Here is a 19,962-nt window from a genome sequence, read left to right on the forward strand (position 1 = left end):
CATAGATAGATAGAAGCAGAGCTCGCTCTGTTTATACACTATATAAATCCATAGATAGAAGCAGGACTCGCTCTGTTTATACACTATATAAATCCATAGATAGAAGCAGGACTCGCTCTGTTTATACACTATATAAATCCATAGATAGATAGAAGCAGGGCTCGCTCTGTTTATACACTATATAAATCCATAGATAGATAGAAGCAGGGCTCGCTCTGTTTATACACTATATAAATCCATAGATAGATAGAAGCAGGACTTGCTCTGTTTATACACTATATAAATCCATAGATAGATAGAAGCAGGGCTCGCTCTGTTTATACACTATATAAATCCATAGATAGAAGCAGGGCTCGCTCTGTTTATACACTATATAAATCCATAGATAGATAGAAGCAGGGCTCGCTCTGTTTATACACTATATAAATCCATAGATAGATAGAAGCAGGGCTCGCTCTGTGTATACACTATATCAATCTATAGATAGAAGCAGGGCTCGCTCTGTTTATACACTATATAAATCCATAGATAGAAGCAGGGCTCGCTCTGTTTATACACTATATAAATACATAGATAGATAGAAGCAGGGCTCGCTCTGTTTATACACTATATAAATCCATAGATAGAAGCAGTACTCGCTCTGTTTATACACTATATAAATCCATAGATAGAAGCAGGGCTCGCTCTGTTTATACACTATATAAATCCATAGATAGATAGAAGCAGGGCTCACTCTGTTTATACACTATATAAATCCATAGTTAGAAGCAGGGCTCGCTCTGTTTATACACTATATAAATCCATAGATAGATAGAAGCAGGACTCGCTCTGTTTATACACTATATAAATCCATAGATAGATAGAAGCAGGACTCGCTCTGTTTATACACTATATAAATCCATAGATAGATAGAAGCAGGGCTCACTCTGTTTATACACTATATAAATCCATAGATAGATAGAAGCAGGGCTCGCTCTGTTTATACACTATATAAATCCATAGATAGATAGAAGCAGGGCTCGCTCTGTTTATACACTATATAAATCCATAGATAGATAGAAGCAGGGCTCGCTCTGTTTATACACTATATAAATCCATAGATAGATAGAAGCAGGGCTCGCTCTGTTTATACACTATATAAATCCATAGATAGAAGCAGGGCTCGCTCTGTTTATACACTATATAAATCCATAGATAGAAGCAGGGCTCGCTCTGTTTATACACTATATAAATCCATAGATAGAAGCAGGGCTCGCTCTGTCTATACACTATATAAATCCATAGATAGATAGAAGCAGGGCTCGCTCTGTTTATACACTATATAAATCCATAGATAGATAGAAGCAGGGCTCGCTCTGTTTATACACTATATAAATCCATAGATAGATAGAAGCAGGGCTCGCTCTGTTTATACACTATATAAATCCATAGATAGATAGAAGCAGGGCTCGCTCTGTTTATACACTATATAAATCCATAGATAGATAGAAGCAGGGCTCGCTCTGTTTATACACTATATAAATCCATAGATAGAAGCAGGGCTGGCTCTGTTTATACACTATATAAATCCATAGATAGATAGAAGCAGGGCTTGCTCTGTTTATACACTATATAAATCCATAGATAGATAGAAGCAGGGCTCGCTCTGTTTATACACTATATAAATCCATAGATAGAAGCAGGACTCACTCTGTTTATACACTATATAAATCCATAGATAGATAGAAGCAGGGCTGACGCTGTTTATACACTATATAAATCCATAGATAGATAGAAGCAGGACTCGCTCTGTTTATACGCTATATAAATCCATAAATAGATAGAAGCAGGGCTCGCTCTGTTTATACACTATATAAATCCATAGATAGATAGAAGCAGGGCTCGCTCTGTTTATACACTATATAAATCCATAGATAGATAGAAGCAGGGCTCGCTCTGTTTATACACTATATAAATCCATAGATAGAAGCAGGACTCACTCTGTTTATACACTATATAAATCCATAGATAGAAGCAGGGCTCGCTCTGTTTATACACTATATAAATCCATAGATAGAAGCAGGACTCGCTCTGTTTATACACTATATAAATCCATAGATAGATAGAAGCAGGGCTCGCTCTGTTTATACACTATATAAATCCATAGATAGATAGAAGCAGGGCTCACTCTGTTTATACACTATATAAATCCATAGATAGATAGAAGCAGGGCTCGCTCTGTTTATACACTATATAAATCCATAGATAGATAGAAGCAGGACTCGCTCTGTTTATACACTATATAAATCCATAGATAGAAGCAGGGCTCGCTCTGTTTATACACTATATAAATCCATAGATAGATAGAAGCAGGGCTCGCTCTGTGTATACACTATATAAATCCATAGATAGATAGAAGCAGGGCTCGCTCCGTTTATACACTATATAAATCCATAGATAGATAGAAGCAGGTCTCGCTCTGTTTATACACTATATAAATCCATAGATAGATAGAAGCAGGGCTCGCTCTGTTTATACACTATATAAATCCATAGATAGATAGAAGCAGGGCTCGCTCTGTTTATACACTATATAAATCCATAGATAGATAGAAGCAGGGCTCCCTCTGTTTATACACTATATAAATCCATAGATAGATAGATAGAAGCAGGGCTCGCTCTGTTTATACACTATATAAGTCCATAGATAGAAGCAGGACTCGCTCTGTTTATACACTATATAAATCCATAGATAGATAGAAGCAGGACTCGCTCTGTTTATACACTATATAAATCCATAGATAGATAGAAGCAGGGCTCACTCTGTTTATACACTATATAAATCCATAGATAGATAGAAGCAGGGCTCACTCTGTTTATACACTATATAAATCCATAGATAGATAGAAGCAGGGCTGACGCTGTTTATACAGCATATTAATCCACAAATCCTGAATCTATGATTGTTTTTCCTATTTTTAATTCACAATGTTAATATGAAACCTTGTGATCCTGGACAGTGACACTGTGTAATTGTGACTCTTTATTTTACGTTTGATCACATTGTATCAAGCATTATATTGTTTATCATCTCTTGGATTCGTTGTGAGAGAAGCATCTGTAGAACTGCTTGGGTGGTGGTAAGAAAATGTCTGTGAAGATGTGTGATCTCCTTCCCGTAAGTCTGAGAAAATATATTTACTGCATTTTCATTTGGAGCATAATGTTTCCTAAGTCCGCACGGCACTGTTCCTCCCTTCGTAGCTGCTGGTTTTGATCCATTAATTTCTGTTTCTGGGCCTGTAGAATGCGGGCGCGATGAATGAGATGGTGAAGTTCCTGCCGTAGAAGCTGGTTTTCTTCTTTTATCTTTGTACTGACTTTCAACAATGCCTTCTTGGCCTCCGCCTGGGCAGTCTGGGACAAATGGACCAGTTGGTGTTCTGAGTCCAACTGGCACTGTTTCTTTTCCCGTAGAAAGGCACTCTTCACCCTGAGCAGAGTCTCTGCGTGTTCCCCCCGAGTGGCCATCACCTCCTCCTCCATCTTCTTTATTTGTGAAAGCTGTTCCCTCTTTAGCTCTTTCAATGGGCTCAACTCTTGAATCTCGCTGGCCAGCTTTGCCATTTTTTTTTCTCTGTGGAATAATTGCTCCCTTAGCTTTGCTTCTTCTTCCTGGAAATGTGCCTGAAGATTTTTATTTTGCTGTCTCAAGTTCTCCAGGTCCCTCTGGTTCTGGTCACTCAGGCTGACAATAGTGTCCTGGCGACGCTGACTTTTCTTACTCATATAAGACATATACTCCTGGCTTTCCACCCGGACCTGCTCAGCCTCTTCCTGAAGAAACTCATTCTCCCTGTGAAGCTTCTCCATTTGACTCCTCAGTCTTTCATGCTCTTCTGTCAAGCGGTGGTGCTCCTGTTCGAGAATGGCCTCTCTCATGCTCACTACATCTTCTTTCTCATCTTCTTCTCCAGCAGGAATATCTAGACCAGAATTCTTAATGGGTTTCTTCTTGGGTGGCATCTGCAAGAAACATCTAATAGGTTAATTGAAATGATACAGCTAGCTGATACCCTCATTACATCAAAAGCATCCTAACACCAACTTACGTCAGTGCATGCCATAATGAACCCAAAGCCACCTTATGCCCAAACATAACTCCTGGTGCTCCACCTACCTCTCCCAGCGCTCTTTCAGTATTTCTTTCTCTGGCTCTGCTTATTCTCCCCAACTCATCTCTGTTGATGTCCCCCCAGGTTCAGTCCTTGGTCCCCTACTGTTCTCCATCTATACTGCCTCCCTTGGTAAACTCATTAGCTCCTTTGGCTTCCAATATAATTTCTATGCAGATGACACGCAAATCTACCAGTCCTCTCCTGATCTCTCCCCGTCCCTCTTGTCTAGTGTCTCTTACTGCCTCTCTGCTGTTTCTAAATGGATGATTGCCCACTTCCTTAACCCCTTAAGGACACATGACATGTGTGACATGTCATGATTCCCTTTTATTCCAGAAATTTGGTCCTTAAGGGGTTAAACTAAACTTGACCAAAACTGAAATTCTGGTCTTTCCTCCCTCAAGTGTTGTTACTCCTGTGTCTGTCTCCCTCCAAGTCAACGGTGCTACCATCAGCTCCACCACGCAGGCTCGCTGCCTAGGTGTTCTCCTTGACTCTGACCTCTCCTTCAAGACTCATGTTCAGTCTATCGCCAAATCCTGTTATTTCCATCTTAAAAACATTGTGCGCATCCGCCCCTACTTAACGCCAGATGCGACTAAGGTGCTGGCCCATGCCACTGTCCTTTCTCGCCTTGACTACTGTATTCCGCTTCTCAGTGGTCTTACGTGCTCCCAACTTGCGCCATTACAGTCCATAATGAATGCGGGGACGAGACTCATCTTCCTGTCCGCCCGCATCTCCCACGCCTCACCCTTAAGATCCTATAAGATATAGAGCTCAATTTAAAATTCTGGTTCTTACTTTCAAATATCTACATAATGCTGCTCCCACCTATCTATCCTCCCATCTAGGCCCTTACGATCTGCTGAAGACTTTCTGTCCGTACTCCCACCTCTGATGCTCGCCTTCAAGATTTCTCGAGGGCTGCACCGTTCCTGTGGAACTCGCTTCCCTCCCTTTGTTAGATGCTCATCCAGTCTCCACTCCTTCAAAAAAATCGTTAAAAACCCACTTCTTCATAAAAGCGTATCAATTAAACGGTTAATAGCTCCCGACTGATTCCTCTTCTGCAACTGTCACTTGTCTAATACTATCCTTACCTTTTTGTGTCATTTTACCCCACTCCCTCTAGCATGTAAGCTTATTGAGCAGGGCCCTCAACCTCTCTGTTACTGTCACTATACCCCACTCCCTCTAGCATGTAAGCTCATTGAGCAGGTCCCTCAACCCTTCTGTTCCTGTGTGTCCAACTCGTCTGGTTACAACTACATGTCTGTTCGTCCACCCATTGTAAAGCGCTGCGGAATTTGACGGCGCTATATAAATAACATAATAATAATAACCCTAGCTGAGAGTTCCATAACTGCAAACGTACTGCCCTCAACATAACCCGCATAGCCACCAGCTCCACTAGCATAAATAATGGAAGTATCAGTGAGTCGAGGTACATACTGTTATTATACACAATACAACAGTAGGTGAGCGCTAATCAATAAACAATATATGAACAGACAGCAACCCTAGTGAAGGGAATCCCTCTAAGCCCTTCAATGAATCAGAGAAGAAAAATACATCAAAGAGGAGAGGCATGCGCCTATTTTACTACGCATAAGTCCCAAAAATGACACTGGAGCAACAAGGGAACATGGGCGTCTGCAGGAATTTTTCCAGGGGGGGCATAATTGTAATGACATCCATGCTTGGTCCCTTTTTGACAGTGTCATGAAAGGGAAGGGGCATAGTCATTATCACATAAAGCCAGGGTGAATAGTGTTTTCACAACTATGGTGTCAGGAATCCATGTTTGTATGCCAGACACTATAGTGTTTCTTTAAGCAAATTAAAGGAACATTCTGGTCACCATTACAACTTCATCTAAATGAAAATGCTATGATGCCAGGAAGCCCCTGGGTGCTCTCTTTTCTTTACGGGGTTAAACCGCTCTCAAATGGTTTAACTCCAAAGGCTTCCTCCAGCTCCAGATCTCCAGGTCGCTCAGTGGTATTCGGCTTCTGAAACTGAGTGTCAGGAAGTGCAGATTGACGTCAGGCATGGGTGCTGCAGATTGGCTAGAGTGGTCAGATGACGCTCTAAGCCAATCGCTAGTTCCCGGTTCATAAAAATGTTTTACGTTTTTTATGAATGGGGAGCTACTGATTGTCTTAGAGTGCCAGCTGACCGTTCTAGATAATCTTTGTGCTCCTTGCTGTCCCTTTCTGCTCATTGCTACCCTTTTCTGCTCCTTCTCCTTCTTTACCTTTGTGCTCCTTCTGTCCCTTTCTGCTCTTTGCAGATCCTTCCTTCTCCTTGCAGACCCTTCCTGCTCCTTGCTGCCCCTTCCTGCTAATTTCTGTTCCTTCCCCTACTTTATGTTTGTGCTCCTTCTGCCCCTTCCAGCTCATTGTTGACCCTTTCTGCTCCTTGATGTCCCTTTCTGCTAATTTGTGTTCTTTCTCCTACTTTACCTTTGTGCTCCTTCTGTCCCTTCCTGCTCCTTGCTGCCCCTTCTACTTTACCTTTGTGCTGCTTTACCGTCCTGCTCCTTACAGTGAAAAAACTTTAAATGGTGAGACTCGAGCACTCTTAATAAAAATTGCACATTACCCTTATTGCACACTTAGGTATACAAATGCTTTAAAAATCCTGTGAATTAAAACAGAGAAAACCGCAGCATAGGGTAATAACGTACACATTTACAGTGTAACTAATTAAATAGCTGGTTGCACTCACATGGTCTTGGGCCACTTTATAAAAGCTGGCTCAGACTAGGCGTATATTAGGTGAATGCACGTGGAAATCAGACTCCAAACTGCTTCCCCTCCGCGGACCTTCAGAATGTTGTTGCTTTAAAATATTCCAGGATGCAGGAAAATATTGCAAACAATTTATTGGACACACTTTCTAAAGCAGCTTAATAAAAACAAATAAAATACAATTATGTCTGTAAAGTCCACTTGTGCAAATCAGACTTAACGCGTTTCGGCAAAGCCTTTATCAAAAGTCCTTCCTTCACCTTTTCTTCTGATGATTTAAATATCTTCAAATTTGGCGCCTTTTTTCCTCCGTCCCGACGTCATGAAACTTCCGTTCTAACTTCCGACGGCGTAGCCGCATCATCCAATTCGGCGTGCATCCTCGCGGCTTCCGTCTTTCTTTGATGACGTCATGACGCTACCTTCATCGTAACGTCGTGACGCATATACTGGGGGACGGATCTTTCTCCGATCCTATTACTTTTGCCCACAGTAAATATGCATTTCCAACTGACCAAAAAGGGCAATTTAATATCTTCTGCATCTTTTAAACATTCTCAGGGAAACTTCGTATACATATATAAATATATAGACTAAACATCAAATAATTAGCCACATAATATTCTTAAGGCTATTCCTTTCTTTAAAAAATATATCTTAGAAAACATTGTATAATATACTATAATCTATGCAATAAAAATCTAACATCCCCACTATAGCATACATTAATACAAATACTTCAAACACGAAATTCATTAAGGAGAGAGGAGAGAAAACATATATTAAAATCTTATAAAAAACTAATAAAAACTTATAACAGCTTAAAAGTGTACATATATAAAAAGAGGAACCACCTTTTGAAATCACCTCTTTATTATATCCCTGGTATATTAATACTTGGGATAAATATGTCAATAAATCCTATTTAAAGGATATCTGAAAATCTTACAAAATCTAAAAAAATAAAAAAAAATATACATTTTTAAAAATATTATCAAAAATAATTAAACATTAAATATCTTAATTAAAAATATTTATTAACAATTCGTATGTATGGGGTGATTTCAAAATCCACATTTAGTCCCTGTGGCATTAAAGTGTCCATGTTAAAAATCCATTTCATTTCTGTCCTATTTAAAAGATTTTCTTTATCCCCCTCCTCTCCAATGCACTTTTACCTTCTCTAGCCCTACAAACTCCAGACCTTTTGGGTCACTATTATGACATTCCATAAAATGTCTGGAAACTCTATGGTTCATAAACTTACGGTTGATATTATAAATGTGTTCCCTAATTCTAATTTTAAGGTGACGTGAGGTTCTCCCTATGTACTGTAGACCGCATGGGCAAATCCACATGTGAACAACGTCCTTACTGTTGCAGGAAATAAAGGAATTAATTTCATAATCTTTCTTTGTGACATTTGACGTAAATTTTAAAACTTTTTTATTTTTCTCTTTCCTCTGTTTGCACCCCCTGCATTCCCCACAAAAATAAAAACCCTTCGTTTGTTTAAAAAAATTATTTTCTTCTATGTCTAAAAAACTTTTAGTTAATACTTGCTTTACATTTTTGGCACCCCTAAAAATAATTCTTGGCTTCTCTTCAATGAAATTGGTAAATTTATCTTCTGTTTTTAAAATATGCCAATTCCGATTAATGATTTTCCTCACATTTTTATTATTTGTACAAAAATTAAAAATAAGTGGTACTTTCTCTTCTTCAATTCGAAGGACCCCTTTATTCTTATACTGTAAAAGTTGTTTTCTATCTATTCTTTCAATTTCTTTAAAAGTTTTTTCCAAGGGGGCATTCTTGTACCATTTCTCTTGAAATTGTTCTTTTCGCCTTTCTGCTTGTTGAACAAACTCTTTATTCTCCGTACAATTTCTCCTGAGTCTTAACATTTGTCCCTTTGGAATATTGTTAAGCCATGGTTTAAAATGGCAACTATTGCAGTCTATAAAACTATTAACATCTACGGACTTGAAATAGGTTTTACTTTTGATCTTTTGATCTTCTACATATATAGATAGATCAAGGAAATTAATCTCCTGGTGACTAATTTCATATTTGAGAGTAATGTTCCATAATTAACATTCAGGGTATTAAAAAGTACTTTTAGTGATTCCTCACTCCCTTTCCAAATTAAAAATACGTCATCAATGTAACGTTTATAGAGGACCAGATTTGCCCCAATTTAGTCATTAAGGTAAATAAAAAGATCTTCCCAGTGTGCCATAAACAGATTGGCATAACTTGGGGCAAATCTGGTCCCCATAGTCGTACCCTTTATTTGTAAATAAAACCTCCCTTCAAACCAAAAAAAAATATTCTTAAGAATTATATTGATCCCATCTATAATAAAATTAATTTGGGTCTCAGATAAATCGCTAAATTTCTTTTAAAAATATGTGGCAGCCTCACATCCCCTCTTATGCTGAATGTTGGTGTAGAGGCTGCTCACATCTGCGGTTGCCATTACATAAGATTCTTCCCACTCAAAGTTATCTAAAAGGTTTAAAAGACTTATCGTATCCTTAAGGTATGCTTCACACTTCTTTACAGGGTCTTGTAAAAACTGGTCAATATATTGTGACAATGGTGCCAGTAATGACCCTATCCCTGAGACTATGGGTCTCCCCGGCGGATTATTAACATCCTTGTGTATCTTAGGGAGTATATAAAACACTGGGATTCTTGGGAACTAAACATTCAAAAAATCAAATTCCTTTTTATTTAAAATTCCATCCTCCAATCCTCTATTTATAAAAGTCTGGTATACTTCCATAATCTCTGTTAGGGGTTCTGTGTCAGCTCTACATATGTAGTTTCATCTTTTAGTTGATTATACATTTCTCTTATATATTTTTCTTTTTCCCAAATAATCACTCCACCCCCTTTATTGGCGGGTTTCACTACGACACTCTTATCTTCCTGTAGATCTTTTAGTGCCTTCCTTTCCATATGTTACGACACTCACCGCCTGGAGAGTGAAGCCGCCGTTTAGTCGATATTCCCCTTTCTCCAGAAATGCAATTCCAGCATAACCGATCATAAAACTCCCGACCGGAGCATACGAACACGGTAACTCCCGATCAGCAATCCATCCGAAATCCTTCCACAGCTATAAATAAACGAAAACGCTGTCCCAATAGTCAATCCCTCCACAAACGAGACAAAGCTCCGTTTTGAAGGTCAAGCAGAATGTGTTTAATGGGGGCTACCTGCCCAGTATTTATGCAGGTCTCCACCAGGTAGACACTCCCCTAGGGGACCTGGTGGAAGACTGTAAAATATATTAAACAGTAGCCAATCGCAGTGGCTATAACACAAGCCCTCCCCATTTTACCCATAATACATCTCTTCCTATCCTGGAGATAATTAGGGAGAAACCTAATTAACTCCGAGGATAGGAACCATCGCCATTTTAAACACAAACACAAAAAAATGCAATAAAATACATAAAATCCGAAGTACCGACTCCATAGTGTTCGTGTCACGTATCCCCAGATAGCCTGAATCTGAGGGCATATTCCTACCGAATAGCGCTCAGATCCGAAGTACACAGTCCAATCGCCATGGAGTCAAAGTCTCTCATAAGTCCTTCGGTACACGAATGACTCCATGGGACGGCTATCTGGGTAAGTTCCTACGGATGAAGGAAACCCCCGAACGGAACAGGGTTCGTATGCCTCCAAGGGAATAGGAGGGGAGACGGCCGTCTCCAGCGGTGTTCGGTAGATAAAGAGTCCGTTTTTAGATCCATGGGTTTCGCACCGAACACCGCTGATTCGCCTCGTGTCCAAAATGGCCGCCGCCTCGTGGTCGGCATACGAACGACGACCACCCGTACGATGGAATGGAGAGGTGTTTGCGGTTAACCACAACGTTCTAATTTGTGGTCAAGGTGTTAATGAGCCGCACACTCCTCTCCTGGGTGGCCGATGTTCGGTAGTTTTACTCGGTACTTTAGGAAACGTACGAACAACAGCGTACGGACAGGAAATCCACGAATCCAATGAAAACAGATGAACCAGCAATACAGGTCTATGCAGCAGGGTTCGTCACACCATATTTGTGAGGTTATTATGATATTTATTTAGGGGTTTAATTTTCTTAATTTCCTTTAAACATGATCTCTCGAATGTTTTAATTGAATCTGTTTTAAAATTACTAGGATAAAAGGATGATTTATTTTTTAAGGTTGTGTGTTTAAAATTATCTTCCACCTTATTATTGTCCCTCAGGGGCATAGTGCTAGTTTCCTTGTAAATCTATAAAGGTTTCGAATTTGTCAATTCCACAACTTGGTGCAAACTTAAAACCTTTGTTTAAAATTTGAATATGTGAGCTAGTTAGAACTTTATTGGACAAATTAAAAATTCTCAGCCCACCATCTTTTTCTTTAGGTCCTATCTCCTCCAATGTTTCTCTTCTCTCTTTCTTTTCTCCTCTTTGACGCTGTCTAATTCCCCCTCTTCTAGTTCGCTGCCTCTCTTGGTGGGGGTGTATATCCTTCTTTTTATTTCTGTTTGTCTCTGGGTGCCTTTGCCTAAAAAGGGATATTTTTTTAAAGAAAGGAATAGCCTTAAGAATATTATGTGTCTAATTATTTGATGTTTAGTCTATATATTTATATATGTATATGAAGTTTCCCTGAGAATGTTTAAAAGATGCAGAAGATATTAAATTGCCCTTTTTGGTCAGTTGGAAATGCATATTTACTGTGGGCAAAAGTAATAGGATCGGAGAAAGATCCGGCCCCCAGTATATGCGTCACGACGTTACGATGAAGGTAGCGTCATGACGTCATCAAAGAAAGACGGAAGCCGCGAGGATGCACGCCGAATGGGATGATGCGGCTACGCCATCGGAAGTTAGAACGGAAGTTTCATGACGTCAGGACGGAGGAAAAAAGGCGCCAAATTTGAAGATATTTAAATCATCAGAAGAAAAGGTGAAGGAAGGACTTTTGATAAAGGCTTTGCCGAAACGCGTTAAGTCTGATTTGCACAAGTGGACTTTACAGACATAATTGTATTTTATTTGTTTTTATTAAGCTGCTTTAGAAAGTGTGTCCAATAAATAGTTTGCAATATTTTCCTGCATCCTGGAATATTTTAAAGCAACAACATTCTGAAGGTCCACGGAGGGGAAGCAGTTTGGAGTCTGATTTCCACGTGCATTCACCTAATATACGCCTAGTCTGAGCCAGCTTTTATAAAGTGGCCCAAGACCATGTGAGTGCAACCAGCTATTTAATTAGTTACACTGTAAATGTGTACGTTATTACCCTATGCTGCGGTTTTCTCTGTTTTAATTCACAGGATTTTTAAAGCATTTGTATACCTAAGTGTGCAATAAGGGTAATGTGCAATTTTTATTAAGAGTGCTCTCACCATTTAAAGTTTTTTCACTGTATGGTTTATGTTTTATGTGAATAAGTGACTCACATAGGTGATAGTAGCACCTTTATTCTTAATTTTTAACCTTATTTTATTTTTTATTTGCACTCCTTCCTGCTCCTTGCTGCCCCTTTATGCTCATTTCTGTTCCTTTGTGCTCCTTCTCCTACATTACCTTTGTGCTCCTTGCTGTCCCTTCCAGCTCCTTGCTGCCCCTTTCTGCTCCTTGATGTCCCTTCCTGCTCATTTCTGTTCCTTCTCCTTTCTGCTCCTTCTCTTACTTTACCTTCCTGCTCCTTGCTGGATCTTCCTGTAGGCTGTCTCCTCCCCATCCCTCACTTACCTGATCTATAGGCTGTCTCCCCCCCATGCCTCACTTGCCTGATCTGTAGGTGGATCCCCCCCATCTCTCATTTACCTGATCTGTATGCTGCACCCTCCAATCTCTCACTTACCTGATCTATAGGCTTTCTCCCCATCCCTCACTTACCTGATCTATAGGCTTTCTCCCCATCCCTCAGTTACCTGATCTATAGGCTTTCTCCCCATCCCTCAGTTACCTGATCTATAGGCTTTCTCCCCATCCCTCAGTTACCTGATCTATAGGCTTTCTCCCCATTCCTCACTTACCTGATCTATAGGCTTTCTCTACCCCCATCCCTAACTTACCTATCCCTGTCTCTCTCCATACACAGCGCCACCTACTGGCTGGTGCCAGTATTGAACTGTATTTATAATCTCACACGAAAAATAGCAGCACAAGCTGAAAAATCGCGGGTGGGGGGGGGGGGGGAGGGGGTTCGGGTGGCTGCCCATGCAAGGGAAGATCAGAGTAGACTCTTCTTCAGGTGAGGATATATCAGGGTGTTTTTATATATGTGGAGACAAGAAGGAGATGCGAGTGCAACCAATGGTGTAATAGGTCAAATCCAGAGGGTGATATATACAAAAGGTGGTATTTTACTCACATTTAAAAGAGCTATGACCAGCTCTAGTGTAGATGGCATACAGCGGTATGATCCCACTCATGGGATGTACAGGAAAAGTGCTTCCGTCTGTGCAGTCCAGTTTTTCAATGCTCCAAGAAATAGAATAATTTGGCACCAATAGTGCTCTCAATTTGATACAATACTGTATGAAATAAATAAGATAATACTCACAAGTCTAGAGCAGGAGATACTGCTCTATATATAAGGCGTTGGTGATATGATCCCCACCTCAGATTGCTGTGAGTACAGGAACAGTAAAATGCCAGGAAAGGATAAAAAAATATAAAATGCAATAAAAAGAAGATTGGCACAGCTGGCAGACTGTGTTTAAAGTCTCTATTCATTTTTTAGATCTTAATATTTTTATCAAAGATAATAAGATTCACACTAAAACCTTTTTTTTTTTTAAAGTATGCGTTAACAAAGCAATCGAATAATCTGGTGGCCACTGTAAACCCTGGTTGGAGAATGCTCTTCACAGAAAATGCTCTCAATGAGAAGATTTTAATACACAAAGCAGATTTTTAAAAAGATAAATTTATTGTAAAAAACTATTCACCTACGAATCTCAATACCACCATTGAAACTGTTAGGAATAAAGAGAGAAACGACCTTCTCACATACAAGCAAAAAAAGACTACTAACACCGTGACACTTCCTGTCATCTTTCATTTTAACAATAAGACTGGCCACATCAAAAAAAGTGATTAAAAAACACTGGCATTTGCTAAAACGAGACAAAATATTGAGCAGCATTATACCAGACAAACCTAACATCGTTTTTACAGGAGCCCCCAATTTTAAGTCAATTTTAACTACAAATTTTACTCAAGTGGGCAAATCCAATACTACCTCTTTTTCCCAATGCCAGTGGTTTTTACAAATGTAAAAAATGCATTGTATGCAAAAATACTGATTCCTCTACCCCATCTAAAACAACCTCATTCAAATCTAATGTAACTAATAAAATTTACTGTGGCAATCCTGGCCACTTAAGACTATGTTAGGTATAAGGGTTGCCCACCGGTTATTTTATGTGTATGAGTTGTCTTCAAGCGATATGTGATAACTGCATGTTATATCCTGTCTTATATGTGTTAGATGGCATTCGTATGCTGGCGGCACGAACAAAGTACCGAATGGGAGACCACACAAAGAGGGTTGTGTCTCCCATTAAGTTTGGCAACAATGTACTTGTTAGTGTGTTCCCAGGTGGCCACCGTTCGTGTACCGATCTTTGATTCCCCAAGCTCAGTGGCGTTTGGTTGTCGAGTGCCTGGAACTGAAATCGGCTACTCAACGGCACGAACACCGCTGGACTTCCAGACCGTTCGGGACAATAATTCTTTCGACACTTTAACGGAACCAGTCCGTTCGTGCCGTTCAATGCCTGTTCCTCTCACACAGTAATTCGAATGGCATTCGTCTAAATGTGCAGGGATCTGAGCTGTACTTTCCCCGATGGTGCGCTCAGATCCCAGCTATGCAACAAGAGGTCATTCAGCTCATTCACACCAATATTGCAACTATTATATAATTTAATGTAAAAATATAACTTTGGCTGTACAGAGAGATAAGATGATTAACAGTGCATTCTTATCTCTTATCTCTCCTGTACAGCAATGGATGCTGGGAAGCTGCCTTGTAACCTAAGTTCCCCACATAGTCCACTACTGTAAAACCCCTGCAAAGTCACTTTGGGAACCTCTTGCATGGGGAATTGCATAAATACTGTGATCTGTGAATAAAAGCTGAGTTGACTCCCAGCCTATGTGTCGTCTAGTTCTTGGGAAGAAGGGATTATTATCACGCTACCTGGATTATTGTATGCTGTATCTGTCTACCAGCGGAGATACTGGGGATTATACTACCTCTCCGCTACGTTTACCCAATTAAAGACTTTATAAACTGGGATACCAAAAATGTTATCTACTTGCTGGAGTGTCCCTGTGGCCTGCAATATATAGGTATGACCACTAGAAGCTTGAAACTTGGACTGAGTGAACATTGTAGGAATATTCAAAAAGGATTTTTAAATCACCCAGTCTCTAAACATTTCTGTATACATAATAATGATACAAAACAACTTAACGGTATAGGCATTAAAAATGTGTCAGCCCTTGGAGAGGTGGCAATATTAAATATATCCTTGGTAAAATCGAGATGGAATGGGTCTTTCATCTAAAAACTCTTATTCCACATGGTCTTAATGCAGAATTTGATTTGTTTAATTTCACATTTCTTAATATGTATACTTTTATCATCTGCACTTATTACTCATGTATCTGTGATTATCATTATATTTTATTCTGCTGTTCGTGTACTTTTTATGCCCTCTCCCTCTTTTCTCATTCTACAGACTCGCCTTTTGTTTGAGCTGTTTTTTTAATACTAATTGTCGCCAGCCACAAGATGGCTTCATATACATGCCATCCAGCCGACCGCGCATGCTCTGTAGGCAACCAGCTGTTACCCGCGTCATATGCAGAAGTATCTTTAAACAACTGCCAGCCGACCACGCTCGCTCTGTAGGCGGCCGACTGATACCCGCGTCATACGCAGCAGACACGCATGCGCGCATGTCCCTCCCACAATGCCGACCGTGCGTGGCTCCTACACAGCCTGCTAGGCGGACATACGTGCTTACTCTCTATACATGCCCCTTATCTAGGTCAGCCCCTACCGGCCGATTTACCACAATTCCCATGATCCCTTGACACTCAGTTCGCGTGTCACATGACCTATTTTGAACCTATATTACTGTATATCTAATGCTCGGTTTTAGTACATGCTTATATATATATAACATCCTGTATTTCCATATATTTGTACCTTCTATTTTAATTTATGTTTAATATGTCCATTCCTATCTATTTTTCTTATTGGCCAATTCAATTACAATTTTAATTACACTGTATCCCTATTTAAACACAGTCTGCCAGGTTGCCACTTTTATTCCATTTGAAGAAGCCACATATGGTGAAACGCGTTATGGTTATTTTATATAAAAGTTTTTTGGTCACTAGCTGTGCCAATCTTCTTTTTATTGCATTTTATATTTTTTTATCCTTTCCTGGCATTTTACTGTTCCTGTACTCACAGCAATCCGAGGTAGGGATCATATCACCAACGCCTTATATATAGAGCAGTATCTCCTGCTCTAGACTTGTGAGTATTATCTTATTTATTTCATACAGTATTGTATCAAATTGAGAGCACTATAGGTGCCAAATTATTCTATTTCTTGGAGCATTGAAAAACTAGACTGCACAGACGGATGCACTTTTCCTGTACATCCCATGAGCGGGGATCATACCGCTGTATGCCATCTACACTAGAGCTGGTCATAGCTCTTTTAAATGTGAGTAAAATACCACATTTTGTATATATCACCCTCTGGATTTGACCTTGTGGCGAAACCAGCTTCGCCACTGTGAACTGGAGAGGCCTGGCTGCTAGCCTCCTGCCCGCTGACTATGGCCCCTGGACATGCTGCACTTTAAAAACTATATTTGGGCATGTAACAATTTATATTGCTGCTGCTGGCCCTTTAAAAGCAGCGATGGACATATTGGAACTTTTGGGACTACTGTCCCTTTAAGACTGTGGAGCGTAGTACAGTAATCCTGCCTTTAATACTTTCATGTCATGTATGTATTTTTGTATGCAGTTAACCTGGGTTATATATGTGTCAGCATTCATCTGATTGTTCGGTAGAATCACTCCATTCATTGTATGGAGGAAACTACCGAACAACCAGACCACCCAGGAATAAGTGTGCCTCCAATTACCGTTTGCAACAATGTTGCAAACAGGTAATTGGCAATCAGTGCAGTGTGGTCTTTGTCCTCTGGGTGGCCGCCATTCAGGGAACCAACACGTGGCGGCGGCCATCTTTAACTACCGAACAGCGGTGTTTTGCCGTCGAGTGTCTGGAACTGAAATCGGACACTTGACTAGGCAAACACCGCTGAGACCTCCATACTTCCAGAAATTCGTATGGAAACTACCGAATGACCCCCCGTTCGGTAGAAAGAACCCCACAAACAAGGGAATTCATTCAAACCCTCTCCAGGCTCTATAACACAGGCAATTCGCCTGTTTTCATTCCCTTGTTTGTGACCGACCGCAGGGCCAAAATGCATGGAACTGATTTCGGATACTTTACCCATGCGGTCGGTCAATACTTTAAAGTTCCATAACTCCTGAACCATTTATCCGAATGGGCCGATTCTTGCATATGTTGTCCCCCTGAATAAGGGCTATCAGGGGATACCTGTTTTGGAGGTGTAGCATATGTATTTGGGGTACATCCAGGAATTGGGGAAAAAGGTGTACAGTATAATTGTGTTAAGTGTTAATCTAAGGGGAGGAAATGTGTGGGAGGTACATCCATGTGATTGGTTAATTTCATCCTCCCCCTGGGAGTGTCCTGTATGTACTTGTTGGTAATAAAAGGCAGACTGGGTGTCCCAGTCCACAGTTCTTGCTTAACCCTCAAAGCGATGTGTCGTCTCGGTCTTTGGGGGAATGGGATTGTATGCTGACTGCCAAGAGTGTAAGCCGATGTCTGCTTTTCTTGTTCAGCTGTTCCAGTTCGGAGTGTTATTTCGTATCCAGCTCGTGAGTTCTGATGTTCTGCAGTAGCTGTGCCTGTCTATGGAAAAGGGGATTATCGCCTAAACGCATTTTTCCCCTTGTATGCTGAAACGGTCCGTTACAATTGGTGGCAAGCGGCGGGATCGTTCCTACAACCAGAGGGACAGCTACAGACAACACCATTCCTGGATTACAAAGTGAGGGCAACGCCAGTACCCGTACAGCGACCCTATCTACAAAGGATTTTGGGAAAATGGGCAACACGCACACCTGGGCAACACACACACCTGAGGAAGAGAGTGAATTAGAATGGAGAGATAATGCCCGGATAGAATTATGGGATGATGCCCTGGAAGAAGTCCAGTATCAACGGCAGCAGCGCTTTCCTGGTGCCGCATACCAGTTGGAGGAACAAATGGCCTGGCGGATGCCGCTTCTGGGGGACCAACCCGGAGGGGAGCGGGTAAGACGACTTGAGTACCTCGTGGAAAGGGAACTGAGCCTGGACGTCTCATACCGGGCACTGTGGTGGTGCACTGTCCAGCCAGAGACGTGGAGGGCAGAGGGCATCCAGCCGGAGGGGGATCACTACACTAGCCCTGGCCTGTTGTGGAAGGCCCTAACAGAAGACGTCGACTTCGGCAGTCCAGCAGAGTCACGGTACTGGGCTATCGTGCATTACCGGAGTGAGATGTTACAGGGCCCGAGATCTATTGGACTGGGACAAGACCTCCGCCGTTTCGCTGGCATGGAACAAGGGCTGGAGATGGACTATGTAGAACTATTAAATTCCGGCCAGCCGCAGAGAGGGGACGCAGACCGGGAAAACGGGGTGGCAGACCCAGACCTGCTAGCCTACAGCTGGGAAAACGGGGCCGAGGTACCTCCTGCTTCACTACCAGCTGCAGAAGTGGGGGACCTCATGGACTGGCCCTGGAGAGACCCACAGATGGCCGGGGGAGATGGGACCGAGATCTCTCTACCGGCCCTACAGGGATGCTGGGCAGTCGGCCCAGATCCCCAGCGGCAGTGTGTGTCCCAGGGAGCAGAAGGTGCAGTCCTTCCTCCCCAGCGGCAGTGTGTACCCCAGGGAGCTGATGGTGTCGTCCATCCTCCCCAGCGGCAGTGTGTGTCCCAGGGAGCAGAAGGTGCCGTCCTTCCTCCCCAGCGCCAGTGTGTACCCCAGGGAGCTGATGGTGTCGTCCATCCTCCCCAGCGGCAGTGTGTGTCCCAGGGAGCAGAAGGTGCAGTCCTTCCTCCCCAGCGGCAGTGTGTACCCCAGGGAGCTGATGGTGTCGTCCATCCTCCCCAGCGGCAGTGTGTAACCCAGGGAGCGGATGGTGTCGTCCTCCCTCCCCAGCGGCAGGCTGAGTTACAGGGGGCAGAGGTTGTTGTTCCTGCCCCCCAGCAGCAAAGTGAGATGCCAAGAAGGCAGTGTGAAGTGAAGGGAGAGGAGAGCAGCGTCCTCCCTCCCCAGCGGCAATGTGTGCCCCAGGGAGCTGATGGTGTCGTCCATCCTCCCCAGCAGCCGTGTGGGTCCAAAGGAGCCGAAGGTGCAGTCCTTCCTCCCCAGCGGCAGGCTGAGTTACAGGGGGCAGAGGTTGTTGTTCCTGCCCCCCAGCAGCAAAGTGAGATGCCAAGACGGCAGTGTGAAGCGAAGGGAGAGGAGAGCAGCGTCCTCCCTCCCCAGCGGCAGTGTGTGCCCCAGGGAGCTGATGGTGTCGTCCATCCTCCCCAGCGGCAGTGTGTCCTGCAGGGAGCAGAGACAGTCAGTCTCGCACCCCAGCAGCCGGACAAGAGAATGACCGGGGAGACAGCTGGTCCCCTTTTCCACCAGCAGAGAGAGTGGCAGGGAGAGGAGCCTGCTAACCCCCCTCCCCAGCGGCAGTTTACCGTCCAGAGAGAGGAGCTTGTTACACCCTCTCTCCAGCGGCAGCCTAACTCACCAAGGGGAGATGTTAAGCCCCACAACTGTGCAGATGGGACCGTAGTCTCTGCACTTACAGCACAAGGGATAGGGACGGTCGGTCCTGTTCCCCAGCCTCAGTGTGATG

General features: G+C 42.2%; 1 protein-coding gene across 1 annotated transcript in view; it reads right to left on the minus strand.

Annotated features, from left to right (window-relative positions):
• Positions 1–3,175: 3,175 nt before the first annotated feature.
• The window catches only part of LOC134585352 (uncharacterized), a 45,612-nt gene continuing 28,825 nt past the window's right edge, over positions 3,176–19,962 (minus strand). Inside the window, exon 2 of the mRNA XM_063440758.1 lies at positions 3,176–4,004. Coding sequence (XP_063296828.1) covers positions 3,177–4,004 — 828 coding nt within the window. The 3' untranslated portion in view covers position 3,176. The remainder of the gene's footprint in view (positions 4,005–19,962) is intronic.

The sequence above is a fragment of the Pelobates fuscus genome, chromosome 2 (assembly GCF_036172605.1).
Source record: "Pelobates fuscus isolate aPelFus1 chromosome 2, aPelFus1.pri, whole genome shotgun sequence".
NCBI classification, from domain to species: Eukaryota; Metazoa; Chordata; class Amphibia; order Anura; family Pelobatidae; genus Pelobates; species Pelobates fuscus.